At 43.1% G+C, this 20,200-nt stretch overlaps 2 protein-coding genes across 3 annotated transcripts in view; one reads left to right on the top strand and one right to left on the bottom strand.

Annotated features, from left to right (window-relative positions):
* si:dkey-12j5.1 (uncharacterized) overlaps positions 1-12,918 on the bottom strand; it is a 34,423-nt gene extending 21,505 nt beyond the window's left edge. Inside the window, exons 1-10 of one of the 2 annotated variants that reach the window (XM_052494451.1) lie at positions 12,773-12,918; positions 12,331-12,445; positions 8,366-8,475; positions 8,102-8,246; positions 7,842-7,996; positions 7,525-7,646; positions 7,315-7,438; positions 6,431-6,535; positions 6,205-6,273; positions 217-270 (exon numbers count right to left, since the gene is read on the bottom strand). In XM_052494451.1, the coding sequence (XP_052350411.1) occupies positions 217-270; positions 6,205-6,273; positions 6,431-6,535; positions 7,315-7,438; positions 7,525-7,646; positions 7,842-7,996; positions 8,102-8,246; positions 8,366-8,475; positions 12,331-12,397 (951 nt within the window). In that variant the 5' untranslated portion in view covers positions 12,398-12,445; positions 12,773-12,918. Of the gene's footprint in view, positions 1-216; positions 271-6,204; positions 6,274-6,430; positions 6,536-7,314; positions 7,439-7,524; positions 7,647-7,841; positions 7,997-8,101; positions 8,247-8,365; positions 8,476-12,330; positions 12,670-12,772 lie in introns of those variants that run through there. The other variant, XM_052494452.1, reaches the window with a different exon arrangement.
* A 595-nt stretch (positions 12,919-13,513) lies between these two features.
* The window catches only part of mindy3 (MINDY lysine 48 deubiquitinase 3), a 35,273-nt gene continuing 28,586 nt past the window's right edge, over positions 13,514-20,200 (top strand). The window contains exons 1-10 of the mRNA XM_035751317.2: positions 13,514-13,712; positions 13,831-13,910; positions 14,251-14,311; positions 14,716-14,889; positions 15,115-15,166; positions 15,526-15,640; positions 15,733-15,806; positions 15,949-16,028; positions 16,411-16,481; positions 17,202-17,282. Coding sequence (XP_035607210.1) covers positions 13,619-13,712; positions 13,831-13,910; positions 14,251-14,311; positions 14,716-14,889; positions 15,115-15,166; positions 15,526-15,640; positions 15,733-15,806; positions 15,949-16,028; positions 16,411-16,481; positions 17,202-17,282 — 882 coding nt within the window. The 5' untranslated portion in view covers positions 13,514-13,618. The remainder of the gene's footprint in view (positions 13,713-13,830; positions 13,911-14,250; positions 14,312-14,715; positions 14,890-15,114; positions 15,167-15,525; positions 15,641-15,732; positions 15,807-15,948; positions 16,029-16,410; positions 16,482-17,201; positions 17,283-20,200) is intronic.

Below are 20,200 nucleotides of genomic sequence, written 5' to 3'. Positions count from 1 at the left end.
GTTGAAAGTGCATGGGCGACAGAAACAAAATGGTGCACTCTGATGCCATGTGGCGGAGAGAGTGATGCGAGTGCTGGAGACGGGGGTGTGAGCAGGTGGGCTTGGGCAGGGGTGATGCTGTTGATGTTTGTGTAGGTCTGTATGCTATCATTTGTATGTGGATGTTTTGTATTGTAAAAAATAAAAATACATTTAAAAAATGACATCATGACTCACCTGCACCACCTCGTCATCTTCCTCTAGTAGACCCTCCAACACATCTACTGCTGTCTGAGAGAGAAATCATAAAAACACACAAACCATCATTTCCATTGTTCATTATACATTAAGCACATCCTGCTCCTAGCCTGAGTCGCTATGTGTGTGGAGGCAGAGAGCGAGGTGTTTCCTGTCACACACATCTCGCTCTCTCTGCCACCCTAATCAATGGATGTGATCAGAGTCTGATCAGACTCAAAACCCAGTGTTCCATAGACACGGTCGTCAATAGCAACAAGACAGCTTACACAGTCATCAATACACAATTAAGCTAATCTCATGATACTATCAATAATCTGTCAATATCCCTCCTGTTCAATACTCCTTGAAATCAACAACCAATACAGAACTGGTCATGGTCAATAGCTAGTCCTCATCAATGGACCTGATCACCAGTCCACGCCCTCCTGTCCTGATGATTCCAGACTAGTTCACCTTACCCCTCCCCAGTGTACACAATCTCACACATCTCTTTCTCTTGAAAGAGTTCCCCTGTCCCATTTTCTTCATCCCTCTTCCACTTTTTATCATCACTTGTGCATGCGAGAGACAGAGGATGTGTGTGTTGATTCATTGTGGGGTTGATTACCTCCTGAGAGGTATTACGTTTTATTAATTAACACATTCTGATTAGAGGGAAATCAATATCTCATTCCTGATGGTCTACAGAGTACATGTTTTGTATTAGCGCTGAGGTTGATCAATAAACTATTTAGCCAATGTAGTTAAATACCCAACTATCGGTGTTTGTTCCAGACCTCCAAGGAGCCAATCACTGAGTAACGGCTTACAAGAAAACAGACTCACAACAGATAGACAGACATTCCACTGATGACAACTACAACTCAACTCTAAGACTGGCTGTCATGACACTACCTCTTGCAAGGACAAAATATCCTTTCTGTGTGAACGTTCACCTGTTTATATGTTCTTTATATACATGTACCTCCTACATTATTCACTTAGTTGAAATACACTGATTGTCATTCACAGTTGCTTTGGTTTTCCTGCATCTCTGTCTCTAAAATAGTCATTTGTCTTGTCCCTATCCGTGCTCTGCACTCTGGTAAAATGATTCTGTTTAGTAACGTTGCCTGCAGATTACTCAACAGCAACAACAAATACACACACGAAACGTGTGTCGTCCCCTTTGCTTCAGGACCAGTTAGAAACCGCCCTCCTGGGAGTAGCTCATTTATAACTCTCTCTCTGTGTGTGTGTACCCGTGAGCATGCTTGTGTGTCTGAAGTGTCTGTTCAGTCAGACTCCTGTACCTTTGTTTTTCACTCATACGACAAGAGGTTACAAAGTGATTCATTTGACACTTGGCATTGACCTAAATGTCCAATGCAGCATTTTTATTTATTTTTCATATCAATATCAAATCATTTCTGGGTAACAATTAAGTACCTTACTGTGATTTTTTTGACCATCTTAATTGAAAACAAACTAAATTAGCTTCTTAGAAAAGAGGAGGTTTTCAAGCAAGAATTTAGCTAGGACTGGTCTGAGTGGGGAGGGGAAAACTGAAAACTAGCTGTTATTGGCAGCAAGGTTTGGAACTCTTATTGGTCTATTAACTAATTTACATCCTGGTGATGTCACCAAGTAGGCCAAAACTGCATCCCACCAAAACAGGCTGATACTTTAGGTGGTCTTTTCAAACAGCTCTTACACTAAAAGGGCATTATGATAATTTTCACAATTTCACAGGATTATTATAGTGTGGAAATATACACTTAGTGGCCATTTTATTTAGGTACACCACCCATTCACAAAAATTGTGAAATGGTTCACTCCTACAGACAGTGAGTCATGTGGCTGTGGTTTGCTATATAAATCACGCAGACAGGCATTGAGGCATTCAGTTACTGTGCGATTGAACGTTAGAATGAGAAAAATGAGTGACGTAAGTGACTGAGCGCCGGTTCCAGGATCTTGGAAACGCCCGGCCTCCTGGGCTTTTTATGCACAATAGTGTCTACGATTTACAGAAAATGGTGCGACAAACAAAACAAAACATTTTTTCAGGGGCAGTCCTGTGGGCGAAAACAGCTTATTGATGAGAGGTCGAAGGAGAACGGCAAGAATCTTGCAAGCTAACAGGCGGGCCACAAACGGGCAAATAACGGCACAGTACAACAGTGGTGTGTAGAATGGCATCTCAGAATGCACAACTCGTCGGTCCTTGTCACGGATGGGCTATTGCAGCAGATGACCACACTGGGTTCCACTCCTATCAGGTAAACACAAGCAGAAGCGGCTCCAGTGGGCACGCGATCACCAACACTGGACAATTGAGGAGTGGTAAAACATTGCCTGGTCCGACAAATTCAGAATTTGGTGGAAGCAGCACGAATCCATGGCCCAATTGTGCCTAACGTCAACAGCACAGGCTGGTGGTGGGGGTGTTGTAATGGCGTGGGGAATGTTTTCCTTGCACAAGTTAGGTTCCTTGATACCAATTGAGCAACATGTTCATGCCCCAAATAATTCCGGCTGTTCTGGAGGCAAAGAGGGATCCAACCCAGTACTAGACTGGCGTGCCTAATAAACTGGTCGGATGTTTATAAAAAACAACTGAAATCACGTTTTGACTGCACTGGGCCTTTAACAACACTCCAATGCAATACGATAAAACAGACAAGCCTTCTTATACACTAAACAAAATATTGTAATGTGATAGAAATAAAAGACCCCATTAATGTTCCATATGCACAAAATGCTTATTTCTCTTAAACTTTGTGCACAAATTTATTTACATCCGTTAGTGAGCCTTTTATGCTTTGTCAAGATAATCCATCAACCTGACAGGTGTGGCATATCAATAATCTGATTAAACAGCATGATTGTTACACAGGTACACCTTGTGCTGGGGACTAGGGTTGCAAAGGGTCTGAAACTTCCTGGTTTCCGAAGTTAAGCAAAATTCCCCAAATTCCCTGGCTTAAATTCAAAAAGAGTTCGCTTATAACAGTGAACCTTTTTTGTGGGATACACCAAAGGAAATTCTAGGTCTTGATTTTTTGTTAACAAATAGTTGTCAGAAGTTTACATACACCTTAGCCAAATACTTTTAAACTCAGTTTTTCACAATTCCTGAGATTTAATCCAAGTAAAGAGTCCCTGTTTTAGGTCAGTTAGGATCACCACTTTATTTTAAGAATGTGAAATGTCAGAATAATAGTAGAGGGAATTATTTAGTTCAGCTTTTATTTCTTTCGTCACATTCCCAGTGAGTCAGAAGTTTACATACACTCAATTAGTATTTGGTAGCATTGCCTTCAAATTATTTAACTTGGTTCAAACATTTCGGGTAGCCTTCCACAAGCTTCCCACAATACGTTGGGTGAATTTAGGCCCATTCCTCCTGACAGAGCTGGCGTAACTGAGTCAGGTTTGTAGGCCTCCTTCCTCGCACATGCTTTTTCAGTTCTGCCCACAACATTTCTATAGGATTGAGGTCAGGACCTTGTGATGGCCACTCCAATACCTTGACTTTTCAATGGAACTAAGGGTTCAAACCATGAAAAACAGCCCCAGACCATTATTCCTCCTCCAATGTACAGTTGGCACTATGAATTTGGGCAGGTAGCGTTCTCCTAGCATCAGCCAAACCTAGATTCGTACATCTGACTGCCAGATGGTGAAGCGAGATTCTGCACTCCAGAGAACACGTTTCCACTGCTCCAGAGCCAAATGGCGGCGAGCTTACACCACTCCAGCCGACGCTTGGCATTGCACATAGTGATCTTATGCTTGTGTGCGGCTGCTCAGCCATGGAAACCCATTTCACGAAGCTCCCAACGAACAGTTATAGTGGTGACGTTGCTTCCATGGCAGTTTGGAACTCAGTTGTGAGTGTTGCAACCGAGGACAGATGATTTTTACACACTTTGTGCTTCGGCACTCGGCGGTTCCGTTCTGTGAGCTTGTGTGGCCTACCACTTTGCGGCTGAGCAGTTCTTGTTCCTTCTACTTCACAATAACAGCACTTACAGTTGACCAAGGCAGCTCTAGTGACATGTTGAAGGTGCCATGTTGAAGGTGGCATCCTATGACGGTGCCATGTTGAAAGTCACTGAGCTCTTCAGTAAGGACATTCTACGGCCAATGTAGACCCCCTTGGGTTGTGCCGTGGCGGATACCTTTGTGGGCTATACTCGGCCTTGTCTCAGGATGGTAAGTTGGTGGTTGAAGATATCCCTCTAGTGGTGTGGGGGCTGTGCTTTGGCAAAGTGGGTGGGGTTATATCCTTCCTGTTTGGCCCTGTCCGGGGGTATCATCAGATGGGGCCACAGTGTCTCCTAACCCCTCCTGTCTCAGCCTCCAGTATTTATGCTGCAGTAGCTTGTGTGTCGGGGGGCTAGGGTCAGTTTGTTATATCTGGAGTACTTCTCCTGTCTTATCCGGTGATCTGTGTGAATTTAAGTATTGCTAGCTCTAATTCTCTCTTTCTTTCTCTCTCTCGGAGGACCTGAGCCATGCTGCTGCTCCAGTTTCAACTGTTCTGCCTGCGGCTATGGAATCCTGACCTGTTCACCGGACGTGCTACCTGTCCCAGACCTGCTGTTTTCAACTCTCTAGAGACAGCAGGAGCGGTAGAGATACTCTTAATGATCGGCTATGAAAAGCCAACTGACATTTAATCCTGAGGTGCTGCCTTGCTGCACCCTCGACAACTACTTTGATTATTATTATTTGACCATGCTGGTCATTTATGAACATTATAACAGAACATGGCCAAGATGTTCAAATCTCCACCCGGCACAGCCAGAAGACGACTGGCCACCCCTCATAGCCTGGTTCCTCTCTAGGATTCCTCCTAGGTTTTGGCCTTTCAAGGGAGTTTTTCCTAGCCACCGTGCTTCGACACCTGCATTGCTTGCTGTTTGGAGTTTTAGGCTGGGTTTCTGTACAGCACTTTGAGATATCAGCTGATGTAAGAAGGGCTATATAAATAAATTTGACTGTGTGCTCAATTTTATACACCTCTCAGCAACGTGTGTGGCTGAAATAGCCGAATCCACTGATTTGAAGGTGTCCACATACATTTGTATATATAGTGTATCACCAGTTTTTATTTCAGCTGTTCAGAACTATCAAATTGGTTAAGGGTTCAGAAGAGGGTGAGTAAAGCGTACAGTAAAGAGAAAAACTTGAATGTGTAAAATAACATGTGCAGAACATTCACATCCATAGTTATAAGAAAATCGTTTCCAGAGGGGCGGGATGTGGGTGAGAAATCCGTATTCGTAGCCTCTGCTAATTATATTTGACCCTGGTTATAACCACCGTCTTCCTCTCCGCCATTTCCTTCCCTCGTTCCCACTGCTCTACTAGGGTCAAATGCTTATTGTCTGCTGTTTAACAACGGATTCCCTATTCGATTCCGATGTGTGTGTGTAATTTATGAGTTAGAATGTTGTTGTTGTTTAGAGTTGAATACTGCGATGTTAATGACTTGCCTCTGGGTTTACCACTGCTGTGTGGAAACAACACAGAATCACATTTTTTTTTAACAATAGAGGACTAAAATAGTCTCAGTTACTCTAGATACGAGTAATCTTGTCCTGCATCTCCTGTTCTCCAGTTATCTGCTGCTTCCATCTTGTTGTTATCGTGGTGAATGCTGTGAGCCTGGAAACAATCTTCATCCTCATTTCCACCTCAATGGTTTCTGATTCCTCAATAGATGCAGAGTATGTAGTCAGTGTGGCTTGCTGACACATGCACGAGGATGAAGACAAACAATGTGTCAGACACAAACACCTCTCCACCCCTCTCCCTCCAGATCTTTTCTGAAGCTGTTCCTCCCTCCGTTTACCTCTCTCTCTGGGTAAAGACCACTCCTCTATTATTGAAGATGATCTCTGGCAAAGATAAAGAATACAGAGCACTGTTCTTTTCACAGAGAAAACTCATCCTACACACACATACTCTTACCTCGTACTCTTCTGCCTCTATGAGGAGTTTGGCCGTGGTGATGCGGGATTCATATGGTGGGATGTCACTCTGGAAAGGGAACAAAAAGAGTTAGACACAGACAATTGCTCTCACACAGACACACACAAAGTCACACAAACAGAGCGATAAGTTGGCCCTCTGACTTGGCTTTTATGCTCTGGGTTGTCTGACTCGCTTGTGTGCGTGTGTGTAATAAGTCTCTCACCTGTGTGTGTTCCTCCTCTATGTCCTCTCTGCTGGGTGGAGCTTCACTCTGTTTCAGGGCAGGTAGCCACGCATCCACACTCCTCATCAGGTACTCCTTCCCCTCCTGCGCGCGCACACACACACACACACACACACACACACACAATCTGACATCTGCTCCCCTGATCCAGGCTGCATCACATCCGGCCGTGATTGGGAGTCCCATAGGGCTGCGCACAATTGACGGCCGTCATTGTAAATAAGAATTTGTTCTTGACTGATTTGCCGAGTTAAGTCAAGGTTACACACAACTGTCAAATCAACTCCATCTGGTTAGATCCACAGTGCCATCTGGTGGCTGGAGGAGATATTTACAAAAGTAACCTTGAGAAGAGCTGCAGTATTCCTAAACTTGTCCTCTCTTTGAAATGTAAGAGTCATTTAGGAGTAAATCCTTAGCTTGCTGTTATTGTTACTCCCTAAAGATTAAGGCTCTCTGAAGAATTGGAGGCCTGTCTCATTGCAGTGCTTATCATAAAATTGTATGACAATGGCAAATGCTCTGATTGTTCAGTTAAAGACCATTTTTCTGTCTCCCCTCATAACTTTCTTTTGTTCTCTCTCTCCCCCCCATCTTCCCTCCTCCTCTCTTTGTCAGATGTGATCCCTGTGTCCAAATGTATCTGCTTCATAACTAATTCTGCATTAATATCTGTCATAAACTTATTAAATGTGTGTGTGTGTGTTCCTAGCTCATCAAATTAATGGCATATTATGCAATTTTCTCACATGAATAACTGATCGCTGCTTTAACAAGATGATAGCTTAGCGTGAGACATACCTGCCTCTGATTTATAGTCATACAGTGTGTGTGTGTGTGTGTGTGTGTGTGTGTGTACTGACCTGGTTCTTCTCTGTACTGAACAAGTAGCTGGCCATCAGCTGTAGAGCCTCTGGGTTGTCAGGCTGATAGGTCAGCGCTCGTTCTATGGCCTCTCGACACTGATCTCCTGCCCTCTCCTCCATACTACACACAAACACACACAAATCTGTGAATTCAATACACAACAGGCCTTTCAGGTAACAAAAATGTATATATGATTTTTGTGTTACCAGAGGTCAGTGAAGTAGATCTCTGCCACAGAACAGTAGGCCACACACACGTGTCTGGCTATCGGGATCTCTGACCCCGAGTCCTGGAGTGGAGAGGCTGCTGCCTCAGCTCCTGCTCCTGCCTGTGGTGACAGGGAGATGGTTGAGGTAGAAGTATTCAGCATCTCTGGCTGCCAGTTTTTGATAGTCAGTTTATGATACAGTCAGTTTGTGACACAGTCAGTAGAAGTGTTCAGACTGAAGAAACAGCTCCTCCTAGTGTTCTGTGTTAGACATGCATTCAACAAGATCCCATGAGTGTGTGTGCGTATACTCACTGTGGCTTGTGCGTGTTTCTCCAGCATACACAGTAGTATCTGTACTCCTTTGGTGTAGTACTGCACAGCCTCCTGGCCTGTGTGTATCTGCCCTAGAGACATGTATTTACTATGACCTTCTTCAGGACTCAACTGCACTGCATGCAGAAACACTTAGAGCTGGGGTTAAGGAACACACATGTGCATTTGCACAACACACACATGCACACAGAGATGCATGCAAACACCATACACACACACACACACACTGAAGGATATTTCCTTGGCCCTCTGTGTGTCTCCCAGTTCAGAGTGGATGTGTCCTAGCAGGTCCAGGGTAAGGAGGTTGTCAGGCTCCACCTCTAGTGCTCGCTGACAGAACCTCCCCGCCATCTCAAACTCCAAACTGTCCATACACTCCTCCGTCTGAAACACAACACAGATGTTAGTGTACAGCGTGTGGCAAACTCCAAACTGTCCGTACACTCCTGTCTCCATCTGAAATAGGAGAAAGAGAGAGTATGTCTGGAGTGTGTGTGTCCTACCTTCTCCAATAGTTGTTCGACAGTATATTTTTCAGCAGTTTTTTTCTTGGCTTTCTCCTGCATCTTCAACTTCATTCTATCTTGAGGTGACAGACCTGCCAATCCAGGGCCTGTTGCAACACAGTCCCTATTGTCAACAATATTCTACATAAGTCTGGCTACAGTTGCTAACTAGCAAGTTAGCTCGGTAGGTTGTAATTGCCTGATTGGACTAGCGAACTACAGTGCCTTCACACCCCTCGTCTTTTTCCACATTTTGTTGTGTTACAGCCTGAATGGTAAATGTATTAAATTGCGATTTTTTTTGTCATTGGCCCACACACAATACTAGCATAATGTCAAAGTGGAATGATGTTTTTGAAAAAGTAAAATGAAAAGCTGAAATGTCTTGCGTCAATAACTATTCAACCCCTATTCTTGTTATGACAAGCCTAAAGTTCAGGAGTAAAAATGTCCTTAATGTCACATACAGGTGAAGTCGGAAGGTTACATACACTTAGGTTGGAGTCATTAAAACTCGTTTTTCAACCACTCCACAAATTTCTTGTTAACAAAATATAGTTTTGGCAAGTCGGTTTTCCAACAATTGTTTACAATTATTATATTATTATATTATTATTATTTCAGTTACAATTCCAGTGGGTCAGAAGTTTACATACACTAAGTCGAATGTGCCTTTAAACAGCTTGGAAAATTCCAGAAAATTATGTCATGGCTTTAGAAGCTTCTGATTTCAAGTCCTACCTTCAAACTCCGTGCCTCTTTGTTTGACATAATGGGAAAATCAAATGAAATCAGCCAAGACCTCAGAATTTATTTTTTAGACCTCCACAAGTCTGGTTCATCATTGGGAGCAATTTCCAAACGCCTAAAGGTACCACGTTCGTCTGTACAAACAATAGTACGCAAGAATAAACACCATGGGCTGTCACTTGGGGCGGCAGGGTAGAGTGTTGGACTAGTAACCGGAAGGTTGCAAGTTCAAATCCCGGAGCTGACAAGGTACAAATCTGTCGTTCTGCCCCTGAACAGGCAGTTAACCCACTGTTCCTAGGCCGTCATTGAAAATAATAATTTGTCCTTGACTGACTTGCCTAGTAAAATAAAGGTTAAAAAAATAAATACCTCTCAGGAAGGAAAAGTGTTCTGTCTCCTAGAGATGAACGTACTTTGGTGCAAAAAGTGCCAATCAATCCCAGAACAACAGCAAAGGACCGTGTGAAGATGCTGGAGGAGATAGGTACAAAAGTATCAATATTCACAGTAAAACGAGTCCTATATTGACATAACCTGAAAGGCCGCACAGCAAGGAAGAAGGTACTGCTCCAAAACCACCATAAAAAAAGCCAGACTACGGTTTGCAACTGCACATGGGGACAAAAATTGTACTTTTTGGAAAAATGTCCTCTGGTCTGATGAAACAAAAATAGAACTGTTTGGCCATAATGACCATTGTTATGTTTGGAGGAAAAAGGGGGAGGCTTGCAAGCCAAAGAACACCATCCCAATCGTGAAGCACGGGGGTGGCAGCATCATGTTGTGGGGGTGCTTTGTTGCAGGAGGGACTGGTGCACTTTAGAAAATAGATGGCATCATTAGGAATGGAACATTATGTGAATATATTAAAGCAACATCTCAAAGAAATCAGTAAGGAAGATAAAGCTTGGTCGCAAATGTGTCTTCCAAATGGACAATGACCCCAAGCATACTTCCAAAGTTGTGGCAAAAGGGCTTAATTAAGACAACAAAGTCAAGGTATTGGAGTGCCCATCACAAAGCCCTGACCTCAATCCTATTGAAAATTTGTGGGCAGAACTGAAAAAGCTTGTTTGAGCAAGGAGGCCTACAACCCTGACTCAGTTACTCCAGCTCTGTCAGGAGGAATGGGCCAAAATTCACCCATCTTATTGTGTGAAGCTTGTGGAAGGCTACCTGAAATGTTTGACCCAAGTGAAACAATTGAAGGCAATGGTACCAAATACTAATGAAGTGTATGTAAACTTCTGACTCACTGGGAATGTGATGAAAGAAATAAAAGCTTAAATAAATAATTCTACTATTATTCTGACATTTCACATTCTTAAAATAAAGTGGTTATCCTAACTGACATAAGACAGGGAATTTTTACTTGGATTAAATGTCAGAAATGGTGATGTATTTGGCTAAGGTGTATGTAAACTTCTGACTTCAACTGTAAGTTGCATGGACCCACTCTGTGACCAATAATAGTGCTTAACATGATTTTTGAATGACTACCTCATCCCTGTGCCCCACACATACAATTATATGTAAGGTCATTTAGTTGAGCTGTGAAAATCAAACAGATTCAACCACAAAGACTAGGGAGGTTTTACAATGCCTCGCAAAGAAGGGCACCGATTGGTAGAAGGGTTAATCAAAAAGCAGACGTTGAATATCCCTTTGAGCATGGTGAAGTTATTAATTACACTTTGGATGGTGTATCGATACACCCAGTCACTACAAAGATACAGGCGTCCTTCCTAACTCAGTTGCTGTAGAGGAAGGAAACCGATCAGGGATTTCACTTTGAGGATAAAAAATAAACCAAATGGAGCTAAGCACAGGTGAAGTCCTAGAGGAAAACCTGGTTCAGAATGCTTTCCACCAGACACCGGGAGATTAATTATCCTTTCAGCAGGGCAATAACCGAAAACAGAAGGCCAAATCTACACTGGGGTTGCTTACCAAAAAGACAGTGGCCGAGTTACAGTTTTGACTTAAATCTAAATGAACATCTATGGAAAGACCTGCAAATGGTTCTTACAAAGAAGAATAACCATTTTGACATAACATTAATAATTTGGGGGGAATAATGGGCAAATGTTGCACAATCCAGGTGTCGGAAGCACTTAGAGACTTACCCAGAAAGACTCACAGCTGTAATCACTGACAAATGTTTTCACTTTGTCAATATGGGGTATTTTTGGGTAGTAAGTTGGTAGTCTGTTGATATCCCTCTAGTGGTGTGGGGGCTGTGCTTTGGCAAAGTAGTGGGGTTATATCCTGCCTGGTTGGCCCTGTCCGGGAATATCATCGGAAGGGGCCACAAAGTCCCCCGACCCACCCGCTGTCTCAGCCTCCAGTATCTATGCTGCAATAGTCTATGTGCCTGGGGCTAGGGTCAGTCTGTTATATCTGGTGTAATTATTCTGTGTTATCTGGTGTCCTGTGTGAATTGAAGTATGCTCCCCCTCTCTCCCTTCCCTCCTGGACTACCTGAGCCCTAGGACCATGCGTCAGGACTACCTGGCCTGATGACTCCTGGCTGTCCCCAGTCCACATGGTCTTGCTGCTGCTCCAGTTTCAACTGTTCTGCCTGTGGCTATGGAATCCTGACCTGTTCACCAGACGTACTACTGTACCTTGTTCCGGACCTGCTGTTTTCGACTCCCTCTACCACACCTGCTGTCTCGACCTCTGAATGTTCGGCTATGAAAAGCCAACTGACATTTATTCCTGAGGTACTGACCGGTGGTCTACAACCACAGTGATTACTAGTTGAACCTGCTGGTAATCTATGAAAGTTTGAAAATCTTGAAGAATAATCTGGCTTTACTGGCACAGCCAGATGAGGCCTGGCCACCCCTCAGAGCCTGGTTCCTTTCTATGTTCCTGCCTTCTAGTTTTTCCTAGCCACCGTGCTTCTACATCTGCATTGTTTGGGGTTTTAGTATAAGCACTTTGTTACATCTGCTGATGTAAAAAGGGCTTTATAAACACATTTGATTTGGTATTGTGTGTAGAAGGGTGTGGAAAAAATATATATTTAATACATTTTGAATTCCGGCTGTAAAACAACAAAATATGAAATATGTCAATCGGTATGAATACTTTCTGAAGACACTGTAGCTATCACACATAATATAACAGATATCACACATGGACAACACTAGTTGTCCTTTATAGCGATCTAGCTAACACGTTAGTTACTGTATGTAACATACCTCCGTTAGAGCGCGGATCTTTCCTCCTGGCTTTGCTCTTCTTTTTGCCCTTGGTTTGGCCTCCCATTACAACAATGACGATTTGTAATCAAGTTTATAATTTATGTCAGAATCACTGTAAAAATATTGGGGACAAATTAGTCCACGCGTAGGGTGTGAGTGCACATGCTCAGTACTGCTAACCCAGCAGCTACGGAGAAAGATAGTGGACAAACAGTTCCAGTTAACTGTGAACGGCAGTAAGAACGGTCGCTGTTTGAAAATGCAAAGGCAATCGATTTGATTGTTACGTTTTCTTGTCTCGTTTACTATATACAACCTTAATTAGTTGAGTCTTTGATCAAATTCCATCGATAAAGTGTTGAAACAAACGTCATTGGAGTATTGTTAACGGAAATAGGCGGGAAAGATATGATGTGAATAATTGACAGTCTGAACTCACCAATGGACTGCCAAGCTGGAACCCATACCTCAAGAACATTCTGGATTTGGACCAATCCACAGCTACGAGCGTTTTCTTCACTCAATACACATTTCCAAACAGCTGTTGTAAATAGACGAATGACATACTGCCAGCTAGTATTTGATACCGACGACAATCATATATTATTTTCAAAAATTGTACTACTTCTGATATCTATCACGGGCGTTTGCCTTCTAAAAACTGACTAAACTAAAGTTACCGTCATTCAGACCTGAATTTAAACTGCCACCGCCTCAGCGCTCTTTGGAACGTCAAAACGTTATGCATTTAGCTAGCTAAAACATAGCAAATTGGTACTATCGAGTTAACGTTAGCAGGCTACTAGTAGCAAGGTAACGTTACGACTTGGACCAAGGAGAATTGAGCAGTCAACTAACAGTCTGGCTCCCTAACTTATTGTTATCAATCTGGACAGCTGACCAGGCAGCTAACTAGTTTACGCCCGCTGCTTTGCTGGAGATATTGGCCCACGCTAAGATAGCGGGTCAGACGCGCCCACATAACATTAACTTTACTAGCTAGGTAGCTAACTAACGTTGATGCTCCTATCTCCCATCTGTCCGCTGGTCAGACCGGGGAGACTGCCCTGCCACGGAGCTTCGTTGTGGCCGATGCCACCGGCCCCGTTTGACGAGGGAAGCGAAGCACCAGTTCCTGGAAAGTTGAAGAGTAAAACCACAACGCTAGCTAAGGTTAGCTATCCTCCGGACCGTGGCTGTGTGCGCAGTGACAGCTCTGTATTTGATTGTAGTTAGCTTGACAGCTAACCGTTTGCCAGGGCTGTTGGACCAGTGTAATAGAGCGATGGGGGAGTTAAATAAAGAGGTTGTGGATCTAGTTTGGGAAAGACCAGGCAGCAACGGGGTGTCCGCTTCACTCTTCCGGAGATGGACCCAGGGTAAGCTACCTCTCGCCTACTTCGCGCATTCTGGCGCACCCCCCTCTAACCTGAACACAATCCTAGACATTGTCAGTGGTGGGGCAAAATAATTGACTCTGTGATTCCTGTATTTTAGGGATGGTCTTCAGTGAGACAGAACACACAGCACTGGAGCAGTTTGAAGGGGGACCCTGCGCTGTCATTGCGCCTGTACAGGTATTGACCAGACCAGACAGTGCATAACCTTACACACAAACATGACCTAGCCTATGACCAGGTAGAGGGTGTTGGTGTCTGTTACCAGAATGATGATATCAGGACAGGCACACATCTTCTTAGATAGCACTTTACAGAAGTCACCTGACAGGCACTCAGCTGAGAAGCCTTCTCTACTACTGTGTATTTATTATAGTACTCTATGGTGCTGGAGTGTCTTCGCAAACATCTGTTCTTAGACAGAGTGGATAGGGTTGATGAGGACGGCAGGTTGTGTTTTTGATCCTATAGAGATGGGTTACAGCTTGTAGAATATTTCCTGATTGTGTGTTTCCTGCAGGCCTTCCTTCTGAAGAACATCTTGTTTAACAGAGAGAGTTCTAACTGGAGACGCATCACAGGTAACCCTGACCTCTAACCCTAACCCAGCATTTCCCAAGCTCAATCTTCGGGACCCCAAGGAGAGCCCATTTTGGGTTTTGCCCTAACACTACACAGCTGATTCAACTTATTAACGCTTGATGATTAGTTGATTATTTGAAATCGCTCTGTGGTGTTAAGGGAAGAAACAAAACATGCACATCTTGGGGTCCCAAGGACTGACTTTGGGAAACCTTGCCCTGACCCTGTTTAACAGAAAAGGTTGTAACTAGAGACACGTCACAGGTAATCCTAACTTCTGATCCCAAACTGACCCTGTTAAACAGAGAGAGCTCCAAATGGAGATGCATCATAACTATATATTTATTTATTTATATTTATTTTATTTATTAGAAACCTAGCCTATATCTTCTGTTCCTTGTAGAGGAGGAGCAGAAAGCGGCCCTATGTTCTACTCTGGCTGAGATCCTGGAACAGGCCTGCTCTACTTCCTCCACCACCTCCTACTGCCTGGTGACCTGGGCCAAAGGACAGTGCCCTCACACATCCCTGACAGGGGGTCCGGAGACCAGCCAGACCCAGCAAGACCAGCAACCCAGTGAGTCCCACTACTCATCTATCCACTAATACCCATGTAATATGAATAACTGCATTGCTATAGTGAGATGGTATTAATCATCGCATATGATAGTGGGTAGACCGCGTAGTGAGTAGTATTGCTGTCACTGTTAATCTAGAATAATGACATGTGTTCTGTCAACGTTACCTAAATTGTTTTACTAAAATGTGTATGTTTGCATCTGTGTGTGTCTCCTGTGTGTAGCTGCTTTGGCTGCTGAGGATCTTGGCTTTGAGCGGTTTCACAGCATCCTCCAGTAAGTAACTCTACTGACTGTGGCTCATCTCTCTATTGGCCATGACTTCATGGAGATGAAAGGACCACTACATTGCAGGAAAGTCAGGAATGCTAGTGTGTGTATCTCCATCTGTCTGGGGTTGGCTAAGCTTGTGTGTGTGACTGGAGTTTCTCAATAATGATTTACAACCTGCTGACTCAGCACACACTCCTGACTCTGCACGCACACTCCTCACTGATTCCTTAATGAGACACACACAATCTTTGATTTTCTGCCAGAGGAGCATCTGATTGCCATCTGGCACATTGCATAATGACATTATACAACACTGTCAGCATGACTTCTAGCCCCTGACCTTTGACCTCTCATCTCTACAGGAAGCGTATTGTGAAGTCATTATCAGAGCTTAGAGAGGAGGTGGTGTCTCTCTACGAATCCTGGAAAGGGCGCTGTGGAGTCCTGCTCTTCCTCTACTCTGTCATCCTCACCAAGGTAATAAGGGTCTGCGTGTGTTTGTATGTGTGCACATTACTCTGCTCTCTTTGTGTGTGAGTGTGTAACCACTTCTCTTTCTGTCTCTACAGAGGATAGAGAACATCAGGAATGAGATTGAAGATACTACAGAGCCTCTCATAGATCCAGTCTATGGCCACGGCAGGTACAATCCCTGATCCATCACTTTATTGAATCTTTATCAGCTATATTTCTTTTGACAACTTGAGATAAGTGATGTTCCAAAAAGCTTAAGCCATTACTTTTCATTCTCTTTCTTTCTCCATTACTTTTCTGTCTCTTTGCAGCCAGAGTCTGGTTAACCTGTTAGTGACGGGCCATGCTGTCTCTAATGTGTGGGACGGAGACAGGGAGTGCTCTGGCATGAGTAAGTACTCCACACACAGGCTGACTTATTTGTAATATTTTTTGTCATTTAGGAGACTCTCTTATCCAGAGCAACTTAGTGAGTGCATACATTTGTATACTCCCCACCCCATACTGGTCCCCTGTGGGAATCGAATAAACCTCATTATCTGGCAGCGTGATTTAAATGGAATCTTTTCTTCAATGAGCATTTGGCGACTTTATTGCTGTTTACGGAAGGTGTTGCAAAGACGTTGTCCAGTTTCCTGGTGACTGTGATACCACATCTGAACACTAGGTGGCAGTAGTCAGTCAAACTTTCATACACACAGAGACCAAAGAAGCTGTTTCACTTTCTTTTTTTTTGTTGGTCTAAGCTGGTCTTCCCTCCCTCCCTCCCTCAGAGCTCCATGGTATCCACAACCAGGCATCAGTTGGCTTCCTCACTCTCATGGAGTCACTACGCTACTGCAAGGTACGAACAACCACAGACTGACATTCCGTCAGGCTTGTTATGTCCAAACCATAGTGGTGAGTTTGTTCTTGTTCACTAGTCACGAATGATTGCGGAGAGAGATTCAAACATTCTGTGAGAGAATCAGCACCACAAATAAATACATTGTCATACACACTCCCTCTCTCACACATACTGCCACTTCTTTTGTGTGACTTACTCTGTGCAGTAGGACATTTTATGATCTGGATAGTGGTGGAAAACAAACTACTGCATGATCCCATGTGAAAATGTGTTTGGAGGCAATAGTCCTAACCCCAACCCTATACACATTCACACATACTGTGAGATTCGAGGGAGAAAATAACATTTTACATTAAAATAAATAAAAGTGGCTACAGGAAATGTGTAAGGAGCAGGGACTACAGTAGAGTAGTAGAATAGCTGAGTAAGTCTGGGTAGATGAGTTAGACCTGGGTACATTGGTATGTTCATCCTCTAAACCTGCTCATTGAACAACCATTGTATTAGTAACAACATGAGTATTTTCTTCTCTCTTACTGTACATATTCTATTACGTCATCAGATTGTATTCCCTGATCATTCCTTTTGTCAGTTGAAATGGCATCAGAAAGCCTTTCGTCTGTAAAACTAACCTGGTCTGGGTTCAGGCAGTTAAGTTGGTCTGGAATCTGAATCAGAACTGCTTTGCTCCAGTTTTTGTTTGTATGTGTGTTTCAGGTGGGTGCGTTCCTGAAGTCTCCTAAATTCCCTATATGGATCCTTGGCAGTGAGACTCATCTCTCAGTGTTCTTCGCCAAGGTAAGAATCACACAAAAACACACACTCAACCTGGGCCATGTGTGTCTGTGTGTAATATAAGCCAGTCTCTCTTCCAGCGGGCAGGTCAGAAAAAGAAGAACCAGGAATGTGCTTTAACAGATTTAGTACTGCACAGTTCACATGAGAGAGACTGCAGTAGTATGGTCTTATATGGCTAGTTGCTGCTGTTTTTTGGCGTTGTCTTGAAACCTTGTGGTCAGCTGCAACTGGGCCAACCAGCTTGTAAAATGCACACACACCAGTGTTTTGGGGGAAGCAGTGTGTGTGTAACACAGCTGATATGGGGGTTGAGAAATGACAGCATGTTCATAACGTTTATTAATTGTTACAAAGGGACTCTTAAAGCCGGGCTCCTTAATGGTGAAACTGCCCCATTTGTTTGCGATATTACAACAACAAAGAAGTTACTAAAAACAACCCCCCCCCTCAGTCATCAGTGCACAATATGCAGTGGTGATTTTAGCATGTAAATCTTGGTGGGGCAGAAACAAGTGGGGTGCATGCCATCAAAGCCACTACACAACACACTAAACAAATACATGTCTTCAATATTATTCTACAATGTAGAAAACAGTAAAATAAGGTAAAACCCTGGAATGAGTAGCTGTTCAAACTTTTGACTGGTACTGTATGTGTATTTAAATAGTCCAAAGTTGAGTATCTGGTTCCATATTCCTAGCACACAATGTTTACATCAAGTTTGTGACCCTACAAACTTGTTGCATGGTTTTGCTGTTTGTTTTGGTGGTTTCACATAATTTTTTGCCCCATAGAAATGAATGGTAAATAATGTATGTTTCTAAACATGCTACCATGTTTACAGATAGTCCGGAATGAATCGTGAATAATGAGTGAAAAAGTTAGACGCACAAATATCATCCCGTCCAAGACACAACCTCTCACCATTACAATAAAATTGGAGGTTAGCATTTTTTTTTGACGGGTACGATATTTATGCCTCTAACTTTTCAAACACTTAAACAAAGTTGAAAAGGGGATGTGAGCTAACTTCACTAAGTAGGTCTACATTGGTTGGATAAAAAAGTACATTAGGTCTACTTACAACTGTTTAGCCAACTGTACAACGTTTCTACTGGTAGCTTGCTTGGTAAAAATGATCAGCTAACAGTGCATCAGCAAATGTGCCCTTCTGCTGTTTGACAGTCCACAAAGGATGGGGAAATGAACCTAAACCACTCATACTTGTCGGGTATAGCTCACTATTATTTTATCACTCAAATATCAAATTAATGGTGGCCAATATTGAGAGACCTATGCTACCCTTATGTATGACATAATCAATTGATGTTTACTGAGCATGCTGTATAACTCTGAAAGGGCTGAGCTAAATATGCGCAATTGTTTTGTATGGAAAAATCTAACATTTAAGGGATGATTATGTTACAAACAAATAATTCACTTTTTATTTAACAATCCCTTGAAAACGGCATGTAGTTGTCAATGGTTTAAGTAAAGCTGGGGTCTCCTTGCCCTCTAGCAGGCAAATCAAATGCTCTGCACCGTATTGTGACGTTTTATTGATGACGACCTATAACAATGGTGGTGGGGTGGGACTGTTTCTCCCCTACTGCACATTCTATCTTGAAGTAAAATGACTTTAACAATTTGGAGCACTATTTTAGATTATTTTTGGAAGAATTTCTTACTCATTCAAAGATCCTTCTGCATATGTATACAGGCACTGGATTCTGTTGGCTGTGGATCGTGTGTGGAACTGTATACTGCTATACCTGCGTATCAAAGCCAGCAATCAACTTAAGGCGGAGCTAATTGATTCTCTCTGGTACTGGATATGGCATCAGAGGAAAACAGAATGTTACAGCTAGCGTTTACCTACCTCATAACACTACACCCTATGGATTTTCGAAGAAATGGATAATACAATTATTGTATAAAGTGATCAATAACTCCAAAAGCAGAAGTTTGTCAGCAGTTTCCAGGCCTTTTAAAGGGGTCTTATATTTAGATGAATCCAAGTCCCATATCATCTGTGTAGATGTTGTGTATCGTACTGTACGACTCCGCTCATGTCTCGAGGGTTGGAAATGTTGATGTTGGAGTAAACTATCATATTAGATTAGAGCAGTTGCTCCATGTCCCCTGGGATAAAGCAGGGTACTGGGTAGTGTCTGCCTGCTATAGGTCTGGAACACATGTAGAGGCAAACTAGATGAACCAGATGAGGACCATGAGTCATGGTCCTCATGATTTCACTGCGATGGGAGCCATGGAGGTTATTGGTAGTCAAGGCACTGGTGACATAGTACACACACACATTCCTGTATGCGGGGAACCTGATCCTGATTAGCATTAATGGACGTAGGAGATGTGTGTGTGCCCTCAGGTGGATGTTTTCCTGTTGGGAATGTGATCCCAGAGTTCCCATCTGGATCCGTTTGTCCTGCTGGAGACTGTGGACACTGTGGACCCCTCATTACTGATTTGTTCACTTGGATGGAGAGAAAGGAGACTCAATGCCATGGTGTGGTCGAAGTAACACGTTTGTGTATATGAATTTAAATTCAATATGCAGATATGAGGGCAAGTTACCGCTTAGATGCAAGAGCATCTAGGCTCTAGCACAAAATTGATAGCATGGCATTTACATCTCCACTATGTCAAAAGCAGTGGCTAAAAATCCCTAATGGCTAAGAAACAAATCGCCTAAAAGGCCAATTATTCTTGAATATCAAGGCTATTTTTTTTATTTAACCTTTTACTTAACTAGGCAAGTCAGTTAAGAACAAATTCTTATTTTCAATGACGGCCTAGGAACAGTGGGTTAACTGCCTGTTCAGGGGCAGAACGACAGATTTGTACCTTGTCAGCTCGGGGGTTTGAACTTGCAACCTTCCGGTTACTAGTCCAACGCTCTA

Source organism: Oncorhynchus keta, chromosome 34 (genome assembly GCF_023373465.1).
Source record: "Oncorhynchus keta strain PuntledgeMale-10-30-2019 chromosome 34, Oket_V2, whole genome shotgun sequence".
Lineage (NCBI taxonomy): Eukaryota > Metazoa > Chordata > Actinopteri > Salmoniformes > Salmonidae > Oncorhynchus > Oncorhynchus keta.
This window is presented reverse-complemented; position numbering and strand designations above follow the sequence as displayed.